The sequence below is a fragment of the Daktulosphaira vitifoliae genome, unplaced genomic scaffold (genome assembly GCF_025091365.1).
Source record: "Daktulosphaira vitifoliae isolate Bord-2020 unplaced genomic scaffold, ASM2509136v1 Scaffold_5, whole genome shotgun sequence".
NCBI lineage: Eukaryota > Metazoa > Arthropoda > Insecta > Hemiptera > Phylloxeridae > Daktulosphaira > Daktulosphaira vitifoliae.
Window position 1 is genome coordinate 20,769,831 of NW_026099576.1, and position 17,485 is coordinate 20,787,315.

A 17,485-nucleotide genomic window follows, 5' to 3' on the forward strand; every position below is an offset into this window, starting at 1 on the left:
ATGATACTACATTGTTTTTGTGTGATGTACTTTAGATTAAGAAAAAAATAGATTAAAAAAAAAAATTACCGAGTGATTTTGCAATGAATGAATTTGCTTTTATAGCCATTTAACAAGTTTTCATCAATTTATATGGTTTGTTAGATCATCCAATCGCATAAAATATACTAAAACATTTTAAGTATTTGCATAAGTTCAGTAAGAACTTTATACGTCAATTTCACTAATATTTAAACTTAACAATTGTAATGTATTATTTAAGTGTGTATATTCTTCAAAGAAACGAAACTTGTGTAACTTCTACATCATTTTACTGTAGTTATGTCCACTCAAAAACTTTAATTTACTTTCAGTTATATGTTTATATATTACATATAATTATTATATTATGATATATTACGGGTCAGTTATTTCCGCATACATTTGAAGTGTAACAACCAGACAAGTTAATTTTTTTTATTTTTCAGGAGAAACAATTCTATCAAATTAATTTTATTAAAAGCGACGGTAAAATGTTTTTCCTTAATGAAATATCTCCACAAGTAAAAGGAGTATAGAACACATTTTTGTTCTGAATTACGCAAAAAGATGGTATTTATTCAAAATTTGAAAAAATGATTATTTACTGATAAAGTAAGACTTATTTGGTTGTCGCATCGAACACATTAATTTAAAAATCTGATCAGACGTGTCTATTGAAATTTATAAATTGTTATTTGGAAACGTACTATGCATGTCTTCTAGGGGACATGTATTGGGAATATGTACCTCAATGTTAAGGCATTGATAGTGTTCCATTCTGTTCCACCGAAGTGTACAGATTTTTCCGCTCTCCCCAACAGAAAAATCAAAATTTTTGAATTGATGTTAAATTAAAAAAAAAAAAAACGTTAAGAACTCAACTAAATTGCTTTTGTTTTGTAATTTGTGGGGCACCAACAATGTCTATTGTTTGTTCCACTAACATTTAATTTTTCGATGTAGGCAGGATTATTTTTCATCATTGACATTATTTTTTTTTACATTTATACTATTTAGTAAGTGTACATGATGCATCAAACTTTACTATAAATATACATGCACAGTTTTGTTTATTCTAAATTCTGAAAATTGTTTTGTTTCGTTTTTAACAAGTAAACATCTATTTGGAAAGATAATACACTTTTTTTTACATATATATAAAAATAATTCTTTCTGTTACATTGGTACTATTTGAATTCTTGCCGCCTACGAAATAGTTTCAAATTATTGTAAAATAAAAAACAATTTACTTTTTGTTTTAAATATTCCAAAAAATGTGATCTTTTGATTGTAATTTTTTGTTTTATTCATATTTTATGCGCAGAATGTCATTTATTTTTATAAAATAAAATAAACTAAAGTTAAATAACATTCAATTTTGTCCACAATTCTATCATAACTATTATAAAATAAAACAGTTTAAATGTTATGAATAGAGTCCGGATTTTTATAAAAATTTTTACATTTTGTTACGTTGTTCTAAACACATTAACCAGTAAAATTTGTATTAATAGACTTTAAAATTAGTAATGTGATCCAAATGTGGTTATATTGTTGGGAGTATTCGTCCCAAACCTTTAGGAGGGTTATTAGCCCTAAAACAGATAATATTTTTACGCTACTATATATTTCAACAACAAATTTGCACAAACAAAATGTATAAATTAATATAATTCCAGATTCTAGTTATGAAAACTATTTTAAATACTTCATATTTTTCAGTAATATCAATAATTTATACGCGTATAAATTATTTATATTGCTGAAAAGTAGAGTATTTATATCTATTTAGATATGCCAAAATAGTAAATAGCTACCAAACCAACAGAGGTGAAATTTGCATATGCTGTAACATGTGAGGTGGAGAAATAATAACCGAATCGTTTACCATTAAATTATGATGGTAAAGTTGATAGATGAGCTGTATTTAGTTTATACAGCGACCATAGCATTCGTAATAGGTATACAATTTTGGAATCTTTTGAAGTATTTTGGTATAGAGTATAATGTATGTTCTATTGGTAGAAGATAATAAATATTATCAACCATATTTTATGATTTATAAAGCTCTCATATCATTAGGAACCATTTTAAAAAATGCAAATAAATACATGATATAAATATAAATAAATTTGTATTATCCTCTCAATTTTTATTTTATTGAGATTTCTATAATGTATTTTAAAACTAATTAGGCTCATTTATAGCTATAGTTATAAATATACATAATATAAAATGTATAAGAAAAATATTGATTGTGTACTAGACAAGTTAAAGAAAAAAGGAGGTTATCTTTTGTTTTACAAATTTACTTTTATCTAAGTTAAACTTCTGTCTTGTAGTACCTCTAAAACCAAATAAATTCTTTAAAACTCTTAAACTATCGTATTCCAGATGCATGTTATCATTTTTCTAAGAATATAAAATGCATATGTTACCATCTTATGTTAACTTTTAAAAGTTATCAGATAAAACTTTGTCAACAATTTTTTCATTCTTTGGCATAACATAATTTTAGTGGTTTTAGTTAAATGTTTTCAAGAGCTGGTAAAGCTTTTGCAAAAAAATTAATCTTTTCTTTTAGATAAATATATATTTGTAAATTATATATAAATCGGGTGATCTATTTATCATAACCCAAATAATTACTTTCAAAATAAAGTAATTTCGGGAATATTTTTTTGGGCTTTTTTTGGTTATATATACTTAAAAACCAATGTGTTATATTAATATAACGTATCATATTAAGTAGATTTCTTTTAAGTACTTTCTCAGTTCAAAAATTTACCAATAAAAACCTTAGTAAAAAAATTATTGTAAATATATAGTCGACATTATTATTTTGTTTATTAAACAAACATTTTTATTATATTAGATAATTTGTCAAACAAACAAATATTTTGTTCGTGTAACAAAAACATGATTGATTTAACAATAAAAAAGTTGTTGGCTGTATTTTTTCAGTGTTATATTTTATGAGGGAGTTAGTTTTATTTTTTTATATAGCGAAATTTTAACATACTATTAAATAGAAAATGATAAGCTGATAACAAATTACGAAGCAGTACTTCGCCAGCTATTAACATATATATATATATATATATATGTGTGTGTGGTGATAATTAGAAAGCGGGTATGACTAAAAATATCACAAAATGTTTTTCAACCACACTTAAAATTATATGTAACGAAGAAAAGTCATAGGAAAATATTCCCATAACTGGTTTTATTTTGCAAGTAATTGATCATTCTATGTATATATCACTATTCCTTAATAAGTGGACTTTTTTTCATTTGTTTGCTTTAGAGTTATTAAATTCACAATTAAATAATTAAACAAGAAAGTATACCTTGTAAATAAGCATTGGTACTTGTTAAAAATATATTTATACCTAAAATAAAGCTTTTCGAAGTCATTTTTAATTAAATATTAGAATGAAGGAAGTCTTTGTGAGATGTCTTTGGTTTCAATCAGTGGCAGTATACTAATTTTTCAGGCGGGGGTGAAAATGACCAAAAAAAAAGTCAATTGTTAAAAATATGTCTAGATTTAGAATTTTTTATCTAAACACAATTACTTTATACTCTAGTCCATAGATGTAATAAAAATTTTAATTGTATCATATTTAACGAAATTCAGATTAATTTTTTTTAAAGAGCACCTGCCAAGGAGGGCGATTAGTCTATCGCTTCACCCTTATAACTACCATTAGTTACAATTAGCAGTATTGTACTAGATACTAAATATTTTTTAACGTTATTATCAATGTATTCGCCAATTTATTCTTTCAATCAAGTATGGATTAAGGGGACAAGGGCCTGCGGTAATAGGGACTACAAAGAAAAAACCTAGTCTTGTATTACCACTAATTGTTAAAATAATTGTAATAATATTAGTTATATTATTATTATTGTTTATCTCTTGTAGTTTTTAATTATGTTGTAATAAAAATATTGTTTACTTTTTGAAAAAACTTTTCTTTGGTCCTATTAAAAAAATCAGGCTCCGGGCGTTAGATGATATTTAACCCTGCCTTCAATGATTTTATTGAAAATTATACTGAATATTTAATATTAGGTAACTTCTATGTATACAACTATATAACTATTAATTATGTCACAACTATTAAAAAAAAATTATAGTCTCTCATTGATATACAAATTCACAATATAACAATAAAATTGTTTCGAATCAATTTTTTAAAGTAAATTTGAAACAGATTACTGTCTTTTTTATAGAATCAATAGTTTAGATTGTTTGGTTTTTTTTTTTTTGTATTTAAAGAAGAAGTTGTAGGATATACTTAGTGAAAAATTAAAACAAAGTCTATTGTCATATATTTCTAATGATATACTATTTTTTTCTTTTTAAGTCTATTTTATTTTATTTTGTACAATACTATATGTGTATAAATTGTTGAGTAAAACTTCAAAACCAAAAATCCAATTATTTTTCAAGACATTGCTTTGACGTTTTAAACAAAATCACTTAGTATTAATAATCATGTTAGAAATAATATACGTCAGAGTGACTAAAATTTACAGAAATGATAGTAAATCTTTTGAGATGTATCCGTTTGTGATTTATATCACTATATCATTAATATATTTCTTCTAAATCACCTACTAAACTCTCAAATATTAAATTTTGATTACTATAAAATATAGTATTAACTTTGTCTGTTTAAAATGTTGACTATTTAACTAGTAAGCTATACGTTAATTTAATTTTGTTTGCAAATTTAAACACTATAAATATAAATGTATAAATTAAATTTCCTACACTTCTGGGTGCAACTAATCAGATTAAAAATAATTTGAATTCTAAGTAGAAAACACGTGTTAGTGTATTACTGAGAAAAAATGTGCTTTAAACATTAAAGGAAAATCCAATTATAATAAGTAAGTGAAGCATAAGTATTGGTGAACTAGCAGAAAAATTTCAAGTGCTTGTAGAATTTACTATAGTCATCATAATGTCAAATCATAAACTTTTAAAAACTACTAATATATTTTTACGACTTTTAACTTTATGAATAACGTAAAAATACTTTATTTGAGCTAGGAAAAGTTTTATGTTGCGAATATATTTAGTCTATGAATATTATAATTTATTGTATTCTAGGACAAACTATTAAGTCCGTCAAAGGGTTTTCATTTTTATTTAGAGAGTAATGCAATTTTTCAACTTATCTTCGTATATTTTAATCTAACACAAACTGTTTTTTCTAAATCTATTCAAAAGAAGATTTTAAATTAATTTCTCATAACAAAAATTTTCCAAAAGAAATAGAATTTTATCAATAAAAAATCTATATAAAAATAATAATACAGTTAAGATACAGCACTGTGGGGATTATAATAAAATAAAATCATTCAGTTATTAAAATTATTAAGCGCTTCGATGAGATTGTACTTAAAGAAAGTTCAATTTTGATTTTCATTAGTTACAATTTCAGTTTTGAAATTAAAATTCTAATTTATCATAAGCAAGGAAGGACTGTCTTACTGTGCTTTAACACACTCATATGGTGATCATTGTGACTATGACCGAAAATTGGTTGGCCAGCTACTCGAGGTTAGTGCTGTGGCTACAATTATTAACAATGTGACATTTTTTTTATATTATACATGCCGCAAATAGTTGCACATAAATAATAATAATGTATCCATAGACGGATAATTGATAAAAATTTTTAGAGGGGCTAGAATAATTCAAGTTGGATCTTACATTATTATAATTACAAAAAGTCTTAGAACATTTTTAAAAATTAAAAATATATCTAGCTATGCTAGAAATAATTTGCTTAACCTTATTTTTACATATTTATTAATATTACCTACATGTTTGAAATTATATATGTATTATTTTAATATAAATAGTATGAATAATAATATAATATAATATAATACATCTAGATGTATTAGACAAAAAAAAACAGTTTTTAATAATTATTATTGAAACAATTCAAATTTGTATCAATTTTTTATTTATAATCTTAAAACGTAATAATGAACAGGTAACATAAATATAAATCACAGCCAAGTTAAACAAGAAAGTGTAATACTCTTTTATTAAAAAAAATTCAGTTTTGTGATGGCTACAACTGTTTATATTTATGAGTACCAATTATACGTATTTAATCATGTTTGTGTATCTATAACAGGTATACACAATATATTTTTTTTACTGAAAATATTCTATGGGGGGGAAAGGGCAGCAATCGTCATTCCTCATAACGTGACTGCAACCAATATTAAAAAACGTGAATTTCACTAGCTACATTAACGCTATAAACTAATGTTATTTCAACCCTGTAAATATAATTAAATTCGAAATTCCGATAGTCTTAGGTGAGAATCTACGTGCAATTGTGTATGACCACAGCCGCACTTGAGATTGAAATAACCACTTATTTTTTACGTGTATGTACAATTGCACAACGATTTTTCGGCATATCATATAACTAGGTTAGAAACACTTAATTGGTAAATATTTATAACTATGATAAAAAACTTTGTACTTGGTTTTACTCAAACTAAATTTCGATTACTATTATCGTTTGCAGAACGATAAATACAAAGAAACAAAATTAAGTTCAGCTATAAAGTGAATAACACTGATAGTACGCTGAAGTAATTACATTGAATAAAACTACTCGTATAAACATAATATTGTAATCATTGGTATTCCACAAGTAAGTTGCGTTTCTTTTTATCGATACTCAATGATCGTGTGGGGGCGATGTCGATATTTTAGGAACTCCCGGCCCGACACCTCCCGAAGAGCATGTGGACGCAGACAATCAATCCTATCATTTTCTATGGATCAGTCGATGTACTCGATCACTTTAGAGATGATGAGTAACGGTTGCTACCGAACGATAATATCTCGGCTATTGTTACTTCGGCAGCATCCGTGATACGTTTGTGATAATAATGAAAACGTTATTTGTATGGATTTTTATTATTTCAATTAAGGGTGCAATACAAGAGTTGAAAATTTACGGGTCTACGGCATCAGCTGACATTCAATGTACGGAAACCGAAATTCTACAGGTAAGTGAAAATTACAATACCGGGTATGGTCATAAAAAAAAAAAAGTACAAAATACCGAAATGGAAACTGGCTTTCAGTTTAACAATATAGTAATAATATATTGTGGTGCGACATTTGACATGACATAAGTAATGCCACCCAACAGAATACTGTTACCGCTGCTTTTTTATTTTTATTAAATGTATTTACATTATAATAGAATATTAAAACAGTATTCAAAAAACGGGTTTGGATTAGAATAATAAAATTACTACAAAATTAAAAATTATAATGATAATAAATAAAATATATATTTATAAAAATTTCCACATTATCACTAATGATGATAACAATTGAAGGACGGCTCCTTTTTCTTTTATTTACAATAATTCTCAATAATTAATATTTTAATAAAATATTTATTTTAATATGATTTTTACTTTTTCATTAATTTAAAAATAATCAAAGTTCAGTTTTTATCCTGTAGAGTATTGGTCATGCAAGTAGATACGATTTTGTATTCGTATATTGCAATAGTGGTTTTTTGCTCGTGCAGCTTAGCTTAACTTAATAATAAAACGCAGTTGGGCATATTAATAATTATTGAAAAGTGATAATTTATGTTTACTTATATATCACATGAAATGAAGAAAATGTAACAATGTATTTAAATTTGTAGCAGTCAAATACGTTTGTAAAATGAAAATTAAATACTGTAATGTGAAGAACAATTCTATTTAACAAATTATTTTACAAAAATCAATCTTTAAATTAAGTTTTTAAAAAATATTAAATAAAAAATTTCAATTTTATTCATGAATGTGTGTAGATATTTCCAAGAGTATGGCCAAGGTATAATAAAAAGGGTAACCCTTTTGACGAAAATAATTGTAAGCTCAATATACTTTTGAAAAGAATTATTTAACATTTTCTGATATATAACACCCTCACAATAGAATCTTAAGAGATCAAGCGATTATTTTAATTATCATTTTTAATTTACGTTAATTAATATTGCGAAAAGTATTTTTAATGGTGATTAGGTAATATTTAAAAGTTTGTATAATATGAACTATACAACTATAGGGTTTCGAGTTAAGTTCACAGAACTTGGATCGATAAATTTACTTTATAAAAAAAAATGTGGGCAAATGTAGATGTCAAATAAAACAAATCTTTTGTTCACTAAAAAAAAAAAGAGGGATTCTAAAATCTTATGCTGGTACTGAGTTTATTTATATTTTATTGAAATTATAAACTACAATTTTAGAGGGATAAGCTGCTTACATTAATTAAATTATTGGTATTGCGTATCAAAGTCATATGAATTATATCAATACAACTCTTAAGTAGTGGTTCTGAAGAATTTATACTTGGAGAAGCTAAATTTTATATATAACTATTGTGTTTTGTTATTTGTGATGTTTTATACAATGAAATTAAACGTAGGTACGTTTATAATTTTAGCTGTCATTCATCAAACTTATTTTAAACCCAAATTCTGATTCAGGAAGATGATACCCTTCATTCTTTCACTCTTCACTTTTCCAGTATACTTTGATTTTATAATAATATTAAACAAAACCACACAATTAAAATCTTTATGATAGTTTTCACTATCCAGACAAATTCGTGAATTGAGAACATATAGACTTGAACTACAATGTATATGCAAAATTAGATCTTTTTATATTAAATGTACAATATTATGGTAAAAATTATTTAATAATTTTATGAAAGTTTCACTAATAGATACAGTTCAAGTTTTAAGTTAGTTTATCTATATTAGTATAAACATATTAATTTACTTTCTAGTTAAATATAACTCAATATAAGCTTAAGTATAAATCATTTTTTATAATGACACTCCCAAGATATAAAATTATTAAATGGCCTATATATCATAACTATATCGAAGTTTAATGTAATAGTCTTTTTTTTAATAAAATCTGGTATTATTCATGAAACATGTTAAGCGTGTCAACCTTAGGTTCTTTTATATTATCATCGTTGTGTGCTTTTTATCCTAATTGCATGTCCCCGTTTAATTTATTCTTATAATTTATTAACGTGTAAAACCCATTAAAAGCGCAAAATAATAGAAGAAGTCGTCCTTTGTCAACAATTTTCAGTAGATTTTCAATTACTTTTTTAAAACTAAAGTATGCTGAAAAGCTATCAAGAGTTCAATTAAATGCGTCTAAAATAGTGGTGAATTATTTTACTTCAAATGTTTTTATCGTTATCGAAACTTGACAAATCGATCATGAATAGTAATAATTGAATATGTACATTTTATTAAATGATAAAGTAAAAAAAGTGAAATGGAATAATGCAATTAATTAAACGACTTATTAACTAAAAAGTAATATAGAGATAGTTTTAAGTATTATTTCAATGTACTATACATTACTAAAGTAAATCATAGATTTCATATTTCACAAAATATTACATTATAAATATTTTACATGTAAAAATGTCTGGGTTGCCTCACTAAACTGATATCAGGTGTGATATTATTATAGTAAATTATTATTTTTTTTATTAAACCGATGAAATCACTTCAGACACAAGATCTTACGATCATTACTTTTAGCTTTTTGATAACATAATTAATGTAACCATACTTAAATCAATGCTCTATTATTGATTTCAATATAATTATTTTAGAAATTAGAAATTAGTAAAAATACTTTAATGTCAGATGTCTCATGGACCATATGATCTATTTTATTTGGAAATATTTACAAAAACTCATAAAACATATTTCATTTGTTAAAATTATACTTATCAAGTTTTAAGGGTAAATTCATTAAGTAAATTGTATTAAGTTAACTACAAAATTGTTAGTATGATTGTTTGATTTAAATGTATATATATATATATATATATATATTGGTTTCATACATTTTTTGAACATGATAACTAGTTATATAAAATATTTTCATTTTAATACTTGTAAAACCAATTAATTAAACTCGCATTTTATTTTATACATTTTTTACAACATGTTCATAATTGAAAACATAATTTTAATTTCTTATTTCAATAAAAATATTTATAAAGTTTAATATTAATTTCCTAGAATGGGTTATAAATACATTTTGAACAATATGAGCTCCAGAAAAAACTACACCGTTCTTTGTTAGCGCAAAGAAATCGTTATGAAAAATACGTTTATTATAATTTTTCAATCAAATATAAAATTAAAATAAATGTTTTAGAGAATTTTATATTTCCAATATTACTGATCAGATGTCACGTTCAAAATATTTGATCAAAAACAACATACTGTGTTCTAATGATATAAGATATCACGGGATTTAATACTTTTTAATTTATAAAATATTTATACACTGTTTTGTTTGCGTCTACTTCGTAGTCATAAAAATGTTTGTAATAGATTCACCTTTGAAGTAAAAATGATTTATAATATTAATTATTATTATTATTTACTTTTCTAATTAACAATGCACTATGCATTTGTTTGAGTATTTTAAGATGTATGTATAAATAAAAAAATATACTAAGGTTAAGTGCTGTTGAATGCAACACTTACAACATGTTCAATTGATTAAGTGAAATCTTATTGATTAATTTCTTCTCGGATGTTATACGTTTCAGAAATTATCACAGTGCAACGTAACACAAATAACACTACTTAAATTGATTTTTTAATATAAACAGAAGTCATAAAATTACCAAGTTTGATATGATATTTGTTAATTGTAAGTCTTGTGTTTGGTTCTTGTCAATTTTTACACATGCTGTTTATTCGTGTATTTTTATAGTAGATGGGATTTCCACCATACCGATAAAATAAAAATATTTTAATATCCAAAAAACCTTCTTTGTTGGATTATTTACGACATTTACTGAAATTGAAGAGGCAATTTTTAAAAGTATTTTAATAAAACTTGGAAACGTTTTAAATATTAAACAACTTTTCTTAAAAAATATAAAAATATATTATTGTTAAAAAGTGAAAAATGTAGCTGTTATAATTTTAAACAAATGCATTAACGAATCTTTGTTCATTTTACCAAAATAAATAAAGCCTTGAAAACTGTGATATTTTACAAAAATTACTATTTTTGACATTATTAAATAAATATAAGGATTTACATTTTGTTTAAATATTTTTAAAAAAATTATATACATTACCATAGTATTTAATTTGTATCTTTTAGATATTTCTCCCAAAATTTTATTGAGTTCAAAAAATTTAAATAAGAAAAATAATAATCGTACAGTTATTAAGTAAATGATTAACAACTATGTAATAATCTTACACATTTTTAATTGACTTCAACTTTTTAATAATATATACTATTAGAAAGATGTGGTATGTACCTTGATTCATTATAAACAAATCAAAATATTAATGACAAATGTATTTTTAGAACAAAACATTTTTTGGGGAATATTTTTGTTCGTTTATAAAAAATTGTTAAACTTAAGCCTATGATATAGAGACTTATTTGGTTAACACTAAATAAATTGAATTCAATCATTTAGTACCAAAATAAAAAAAACTTTAAATTGAGTGGATTGTCAATTATGCAAACTCTACTATTCAATATATTTAAATAAGAATCCCGAGACTTAAGAAAATCTTTGCCAAAGTATAAGAACTGATGAGTAAACAAACCTTATATTTATTTATATAACATAGAATGTACAAGAAGATTTGCTCACAAGGCGAATGTTACTTTTTATAAAAAAAAAACATTACGTTTTTATAAATGACTTTACCTTTAAAATATTGAAGATATCAAGTGTAATAATATAAAAAAATAGACTAAGGGAATTTAAAATATTTAACAATTTTCGATTTTATTTTATTCGTAACATTTTGTCTGCTTATTGTTTCTAATAATTACTATTAATCTTAAGATTTCTTAAATCAAATTTTTGAATGATCTTAAAGGTGCTCTTGTCCAATTCTGAAACAAAAATATGAAATAATATAGTCCTATGATTTCATATTTTTGATAATAATAAATTTTGTTGAGCTGCTTAACTTAGAAAATTAACTTTTTGGTATCATCCCTTATACTCTGAACTCATATTTACTTTATATTTTTAAATGGTAACCTCAATTTTTTTATATTTTTCGATTTTTAATGAGTTACAGGTATTTAAGATTTAGAAGCGATCAGAAAAAACATACCCATTTTTAAAAATCGACAAGATAACCACCATATAGTATATAGATAACCGTTACCGTTATATAAAAATACCATCTATCGTATTATAAACCGTGTAACGTAATAAAATGATGTGTATTTGGCCACAGGTAACTATAATGAATAGTACAGATCGTACATCTATAGGTTCAGTGTTATACATTCACACATTTTCAGTTATTAGATTAATAAATTGTTTCTACCACCTGTGAATTTCTTATCTTTAATAATACCACATACATCAACCGACACTATGGTCATAGTATTATAGCCGTCACCTTGAAATGATAACAATTGCCGGTTCATGGAACAGCTATAATTTCAACTGAAAACAGCCGTCACTTTCTAAGTCAACATCGTCCGTTGTCTTACCAAATGGTATACGCCTGCTACGGAGTCATCTTGTTCTAATATAGAAGAAAGCATAACCAACGAAGACGGAGTTAATGATAATAGTCCTACTTCTCAAGGTATGAGTAGTACACTACCGCCAAATACTGGTGACTCTGTCCCAAGAACGTCCAAAAAACGTAAATACGATGAAAGTTATTTGGAGATGGGGTTCATAGAAACAAACGATGGCCAGCCACAGTGCGTAATTTGTTCAAAAGTTTTTCCTAACAGTTCTATGTATCCCGGAAAATTACGTCAATCAACATTTCAATCCACCTTCAGTAGCAATTCTTATGTTGAATTTTGGCTAAATTTGAAAAATACCAGTTTTGATAATTTGAGTCAAAAAGCAATAACAATACTCCTACCTTTTGCTACCACATATTTATATGAGACAGGATTTTCAGCCTATGCGGCTACTAAAACCAAATACCGGAACCGTCTTAATGTAGAACCTGACCTTCGTATCCAACTGTCAAAAATTGAACCAGATATTGCCAAACTTTCAAAAAATAAGCAGCCACAAAACTCTCATTAATTTTTAACTTTTAAAGCAGTATTTTTTTTCTTTATTTTCAACCATAATATTGTAATTTGTTTTTAATATGTACAATAAAATTATTTAAATCGGTCAACAATGAAAACAAGTGTTCATTTTTATCATGTTTTTCATAATATTCACAGAGGGGCACCTAACTAAATTTGGAACAACAAAAGGGCACCGCCGACTAAAAAGGTTGGGAACCGCTGGTATATGAGAACGTGGATCTATTGCTGGCCTGAGTGCCACGACGCCTTACAAATAACTTTTCATCACTTATTGGATATCTTATTTTTAATGTGGTTTTATTATTATTCCTTTAGTCTCTGCATAGTACACTTATCATTTAATTTATGATCTTGTTGTTAAGTTGGCCATGTAGTCAAATTATGAATTTTCATTGGTTATATACAATTTATCTATGTTTTTCATTGATGTTAATGATCACTCCTTATCATCTTTGATTTTTATTTTTTCCCCTTTCATAAGCTGACAGGTCTTCAAATGCGGTTAGAGTGGACATGGTGAACGTCTTATTGGATCCTTTAGATTCATGTAGGGGATGCACATTGACGGTTGTTACATGTCCATTAACCCTGACACATATGTAGGATCTGTCATAAATATTGATTGTTTGAACACTATATTAATGATGTGTCATTGCTCTTTTTAGATAACACAGGCCGTTCCGATGCATAACTGTCTGTAGACAGATTTTACTACAATATATATTATTGTAATGGATCGCACTAACAGTTTCATTTATTGAGCATAAGTAATTGGATATCGTATAATTTACAGACTGATTCTTTTATCTTGATCACTTAATTGATTGAAAAATAATATTATTAATTTTTGAAATATTGGTTCAAAAGTTGTTATCAATCAGTAATTTTCTTAATTAGATCATAAACTTATAAATGAATTTGTTAATTATGTGTGTTGAAAAATTAAAGATGACACCTTTATATGGTACATGAGATGAACATAAAAAATACTTCATAACTGATAAATTAAGAAAAATATAAAAAAAATAAATAAAAAAATTGTTAATAATATTTTTATTTTGCGATTAATTTAGTAGTCAATTATAGAAGAATTACTATGTATAAATATATATAGGTCTGTCTATTTTATGTTAATTGATTACTTTGATTATTTACTGTATTTGTCATTTATTTATTTTATTCTGTTAATATGAATTGACAATGTTATGATTATGTTTCTGTCAAATGGATTTAACTTGTTTCTTTTTGTTTTATTTACCATTTCTTTTAATTTTGTTTGGTTGTTTACTAAAGTAATGAATAATTTGTTATACATTTTTATAATTGTTATATTAATAAATGTTATTCTCCTAGAATAAGGTATAAAATCCATAGTATATTCAGGTTAACTTTTGTTTTGTCTTTGGCTTGCTTTGGTCCATGGTGGAACCTGTTCAGGGTTCTTGTTAAGTTATGCTGGGTAAATATTTAGTTTAGCTTACAACCGGTTATCAATTTAACGACCAAATAAGGATAGTATATAAAAAATAAATGAATACTATTTTGAATATCCCTGAACTTTAAACAGCTGTAACTCGTTGAAAATCGAATAATATAATTCAATTTCATTTTGAAACAAAATAATTCCACTGTATAATAGAATTCATAAAATTATGTAGCTTTCAAATACTCAAAATCATTAAAAGATCTAGGAAGGCAGATAAAGTAAGATGGCACTACTGTCTTTATTTCAATTACAAATTTAGACACTAATTCTTTATTTTTTAGTAGAAGTCTAACAGATTATAACATTATAATCTATAATCTATATTCGTAAGTGCTTAAGCGATAATTTATTTAAATTGTCAGGTATCTCCAAGTAAAATTTTTATAATTAAACATTGAGTATTATTTCCTAATATAAAAAAAAAAAATAATCTATTATTTAATTTTTAAAAAAATCACAACCAACTAATATTAAATAAAAATGATGTATGTGTATTATATTAACCCTTTGTATAAAATAACACAATGATAACATTAAACAATTTTTTTNAAATAACACAATGATAACATTAAACAATTTTTTTTATGAAAATTGTTAATTATAATATTATTTATCTGTCATTATAATTATAATGAAATAATAAAAATAATATGAAATTTGCAAAACAGATGAATACATTTTATTCAAATATCAATAAGATGTGTAGTGTAACATCAAGGACATAATATGTCCTTGATAATTTTTATATATTATATAAAAATTATGAAAAATGAACCAAATTTCAAAATTTGTTATTATTTACATCCTTAAAGATCTTCGATTTAATATTGGATAATTTCATCTAGAATATGATCACTTTCGTAGTTTGGGCTGACAGTTATCCGCTCATTGAATTCAAAGATCACTCGGGCACAAATCTTCCGTTAATTACACTGATTACACTTTTCAAATATGTCTTAAGTTCAATAATGGTTTGCGATATGTTTTTATATATTTATATATCCTAAAAAAAGTCTAGAGGTGTAAGATCTCAAGAATTTAAAAAAAAAAATTAAATGTGTAATCGGTGAAATTAACTAAACCATCTGTGATCGAGTGATCATTAAATTCAATGAGTGGGAACTGTCTGCCAAAATTCAGGAGGTTTTAGATGTTATTTTCCTTCGTTAAATCTAAGAATTTTAAGAATGTAAATTAAAATAAAATAATTTGAAAGTTGATTCATTAATCATCGAGTTATCCCAACCTCAAAAATATGTAGTTAATTATGCTGCACTCTGTATCATTTACATAATCATTTTGTCGATATCTTGAGACTATTTTTAAGTGCATCACCAAAAATTAGTAATTCCAAATATGTATAATATAAATAAATAGATATATTTAATAAACAATCTTATAGCACAACATTAATGTTACAATGTAAAGGTTTCTACTTATATATTAACAAAACATTAAAATATGTATTACGCAATCACACGTATTTCTGTTGTCTTTAAAACTACTCCTAAACGTCACAAAGAAATATATATTTGGCTACATGAAAGTAAATGTTCCAGGAATATTAGAAACACTATTTGCATGGTGGGAGTGTTTCATTAACGTAACTATTATGTTTTAGTTATAAAATAATAACAGATGAGAAATTGGTAAATAATTTATAAATTAAAGTTTCAAACTAATACAGCTATAAGGTTAGTAGAGTTTAGTATGATAATGCGTAGTAATTAAAATTAAAAATTAAAAATAATTATTCGAGATTAAATCTAAAAATACTTTATCAATAACAGCTATTAATTACATTGATACCTAGTATTGTTGCCGTTCTCTGTTCATTTTTCATCAAATTGTATTATTAAAAAAAAACAACAAATAAAATAGATTATAAATTGTTGAAGTATAATAATAAATGATAAATTATTATTTTTTAAATCTTAAAAGTTTTCATGTTGTCTCGAGATTTTTTAGTAATAATGATTTTTAATTAGCAACTTGCAATTAGTAAACAACAGTAATTAAAATGGAAATCGGAATTGTTCTGTTATTAATTTTCACGTCTTTTTAACGAAATTTGATGAGAATAAGAATAAAGACTTTTGTTTAAGCGTCCTTCATTCCTTGCTCGACTGATTGTCATTTTCATAATGATACAATTATTAAAATATTACCAGAAACAACGTCAGATCTTGTTCTAAAAATATGGATATTGTATTTAAAGGCATTTGAATCAACTTATGATTTATAGAATATACTGCAAGTAAAATTTTCAATCACAATTTTTAAAATGTCATTTAAATAAATGCAATTATTCAAGACTACAGAAATATTGTTCTGAAAATAGAAATATCATAATACATCATTTAAACAAAAAAAAAAACATTCACTGCCCGATACATCATTTCAAATTGATGATCAGTAAACATAAATATAATTTAAAATCCTTTATTTACATTATCTACCTAAAAGTAGAAAAACAAAATTAAACATTTCCCATCTCTTTGTTTATAGACTTGTTATATTTCTCACGTATTTTTCTGAAATATGAACTAACTTTTATCCTCATCTTACAAAAACGTTAAGATGATGTTTGTTTATTATGTTTATTTTGCAGCATTCATATTTGCTGTCATTGGTATGAAATCTAAAATCGTTCTTGGAAATATATCAGAATACATGATTTATATGTTTATAATGAATAAGTAAAATTCATAACAGGTAGTTGATAAATGATAGTTTTCTTTTTTATTGAGTTGTGCTAAGTATGAGTAAAGCTAATTTAAGCTATTCTTTATAATCGTTAATATTTAT

At 24.8% G+C, this 17,485-nt stretch overlaps 1 protein-coding gene across 3 annotated transcripts in view; it reads left to right on the forward strand.

Moving 5' to 3' along the window:
- The window catches only part of LOC126907920 (collagen alpha-1(XVIII) chain-like), a 125,348-nt gene that overhangs the window by 62,098 nt on the left and 45,765 nt on the right, over nucleotides 1-17,485 (forward strand). For 2 of the 3 annotated variants that reach the window (XM_050689606.1, XM_050689605.1), the window contains exon 5: nucleotides 7,003-7,080. The exons of the other annotated variant lie outside the window; for it this stretch is intronic. In XM_050689606.1, coding sequence (XP_050545563.1) covers nucleotides 7,003-7,080 — 78 coding nt within the window. The remainder of the gene's footprint in view (nucleotides 1-7,002; nucleotides 7,081-17,485) is intronic. 3 annotated transcript variants of the gene reach the window in all.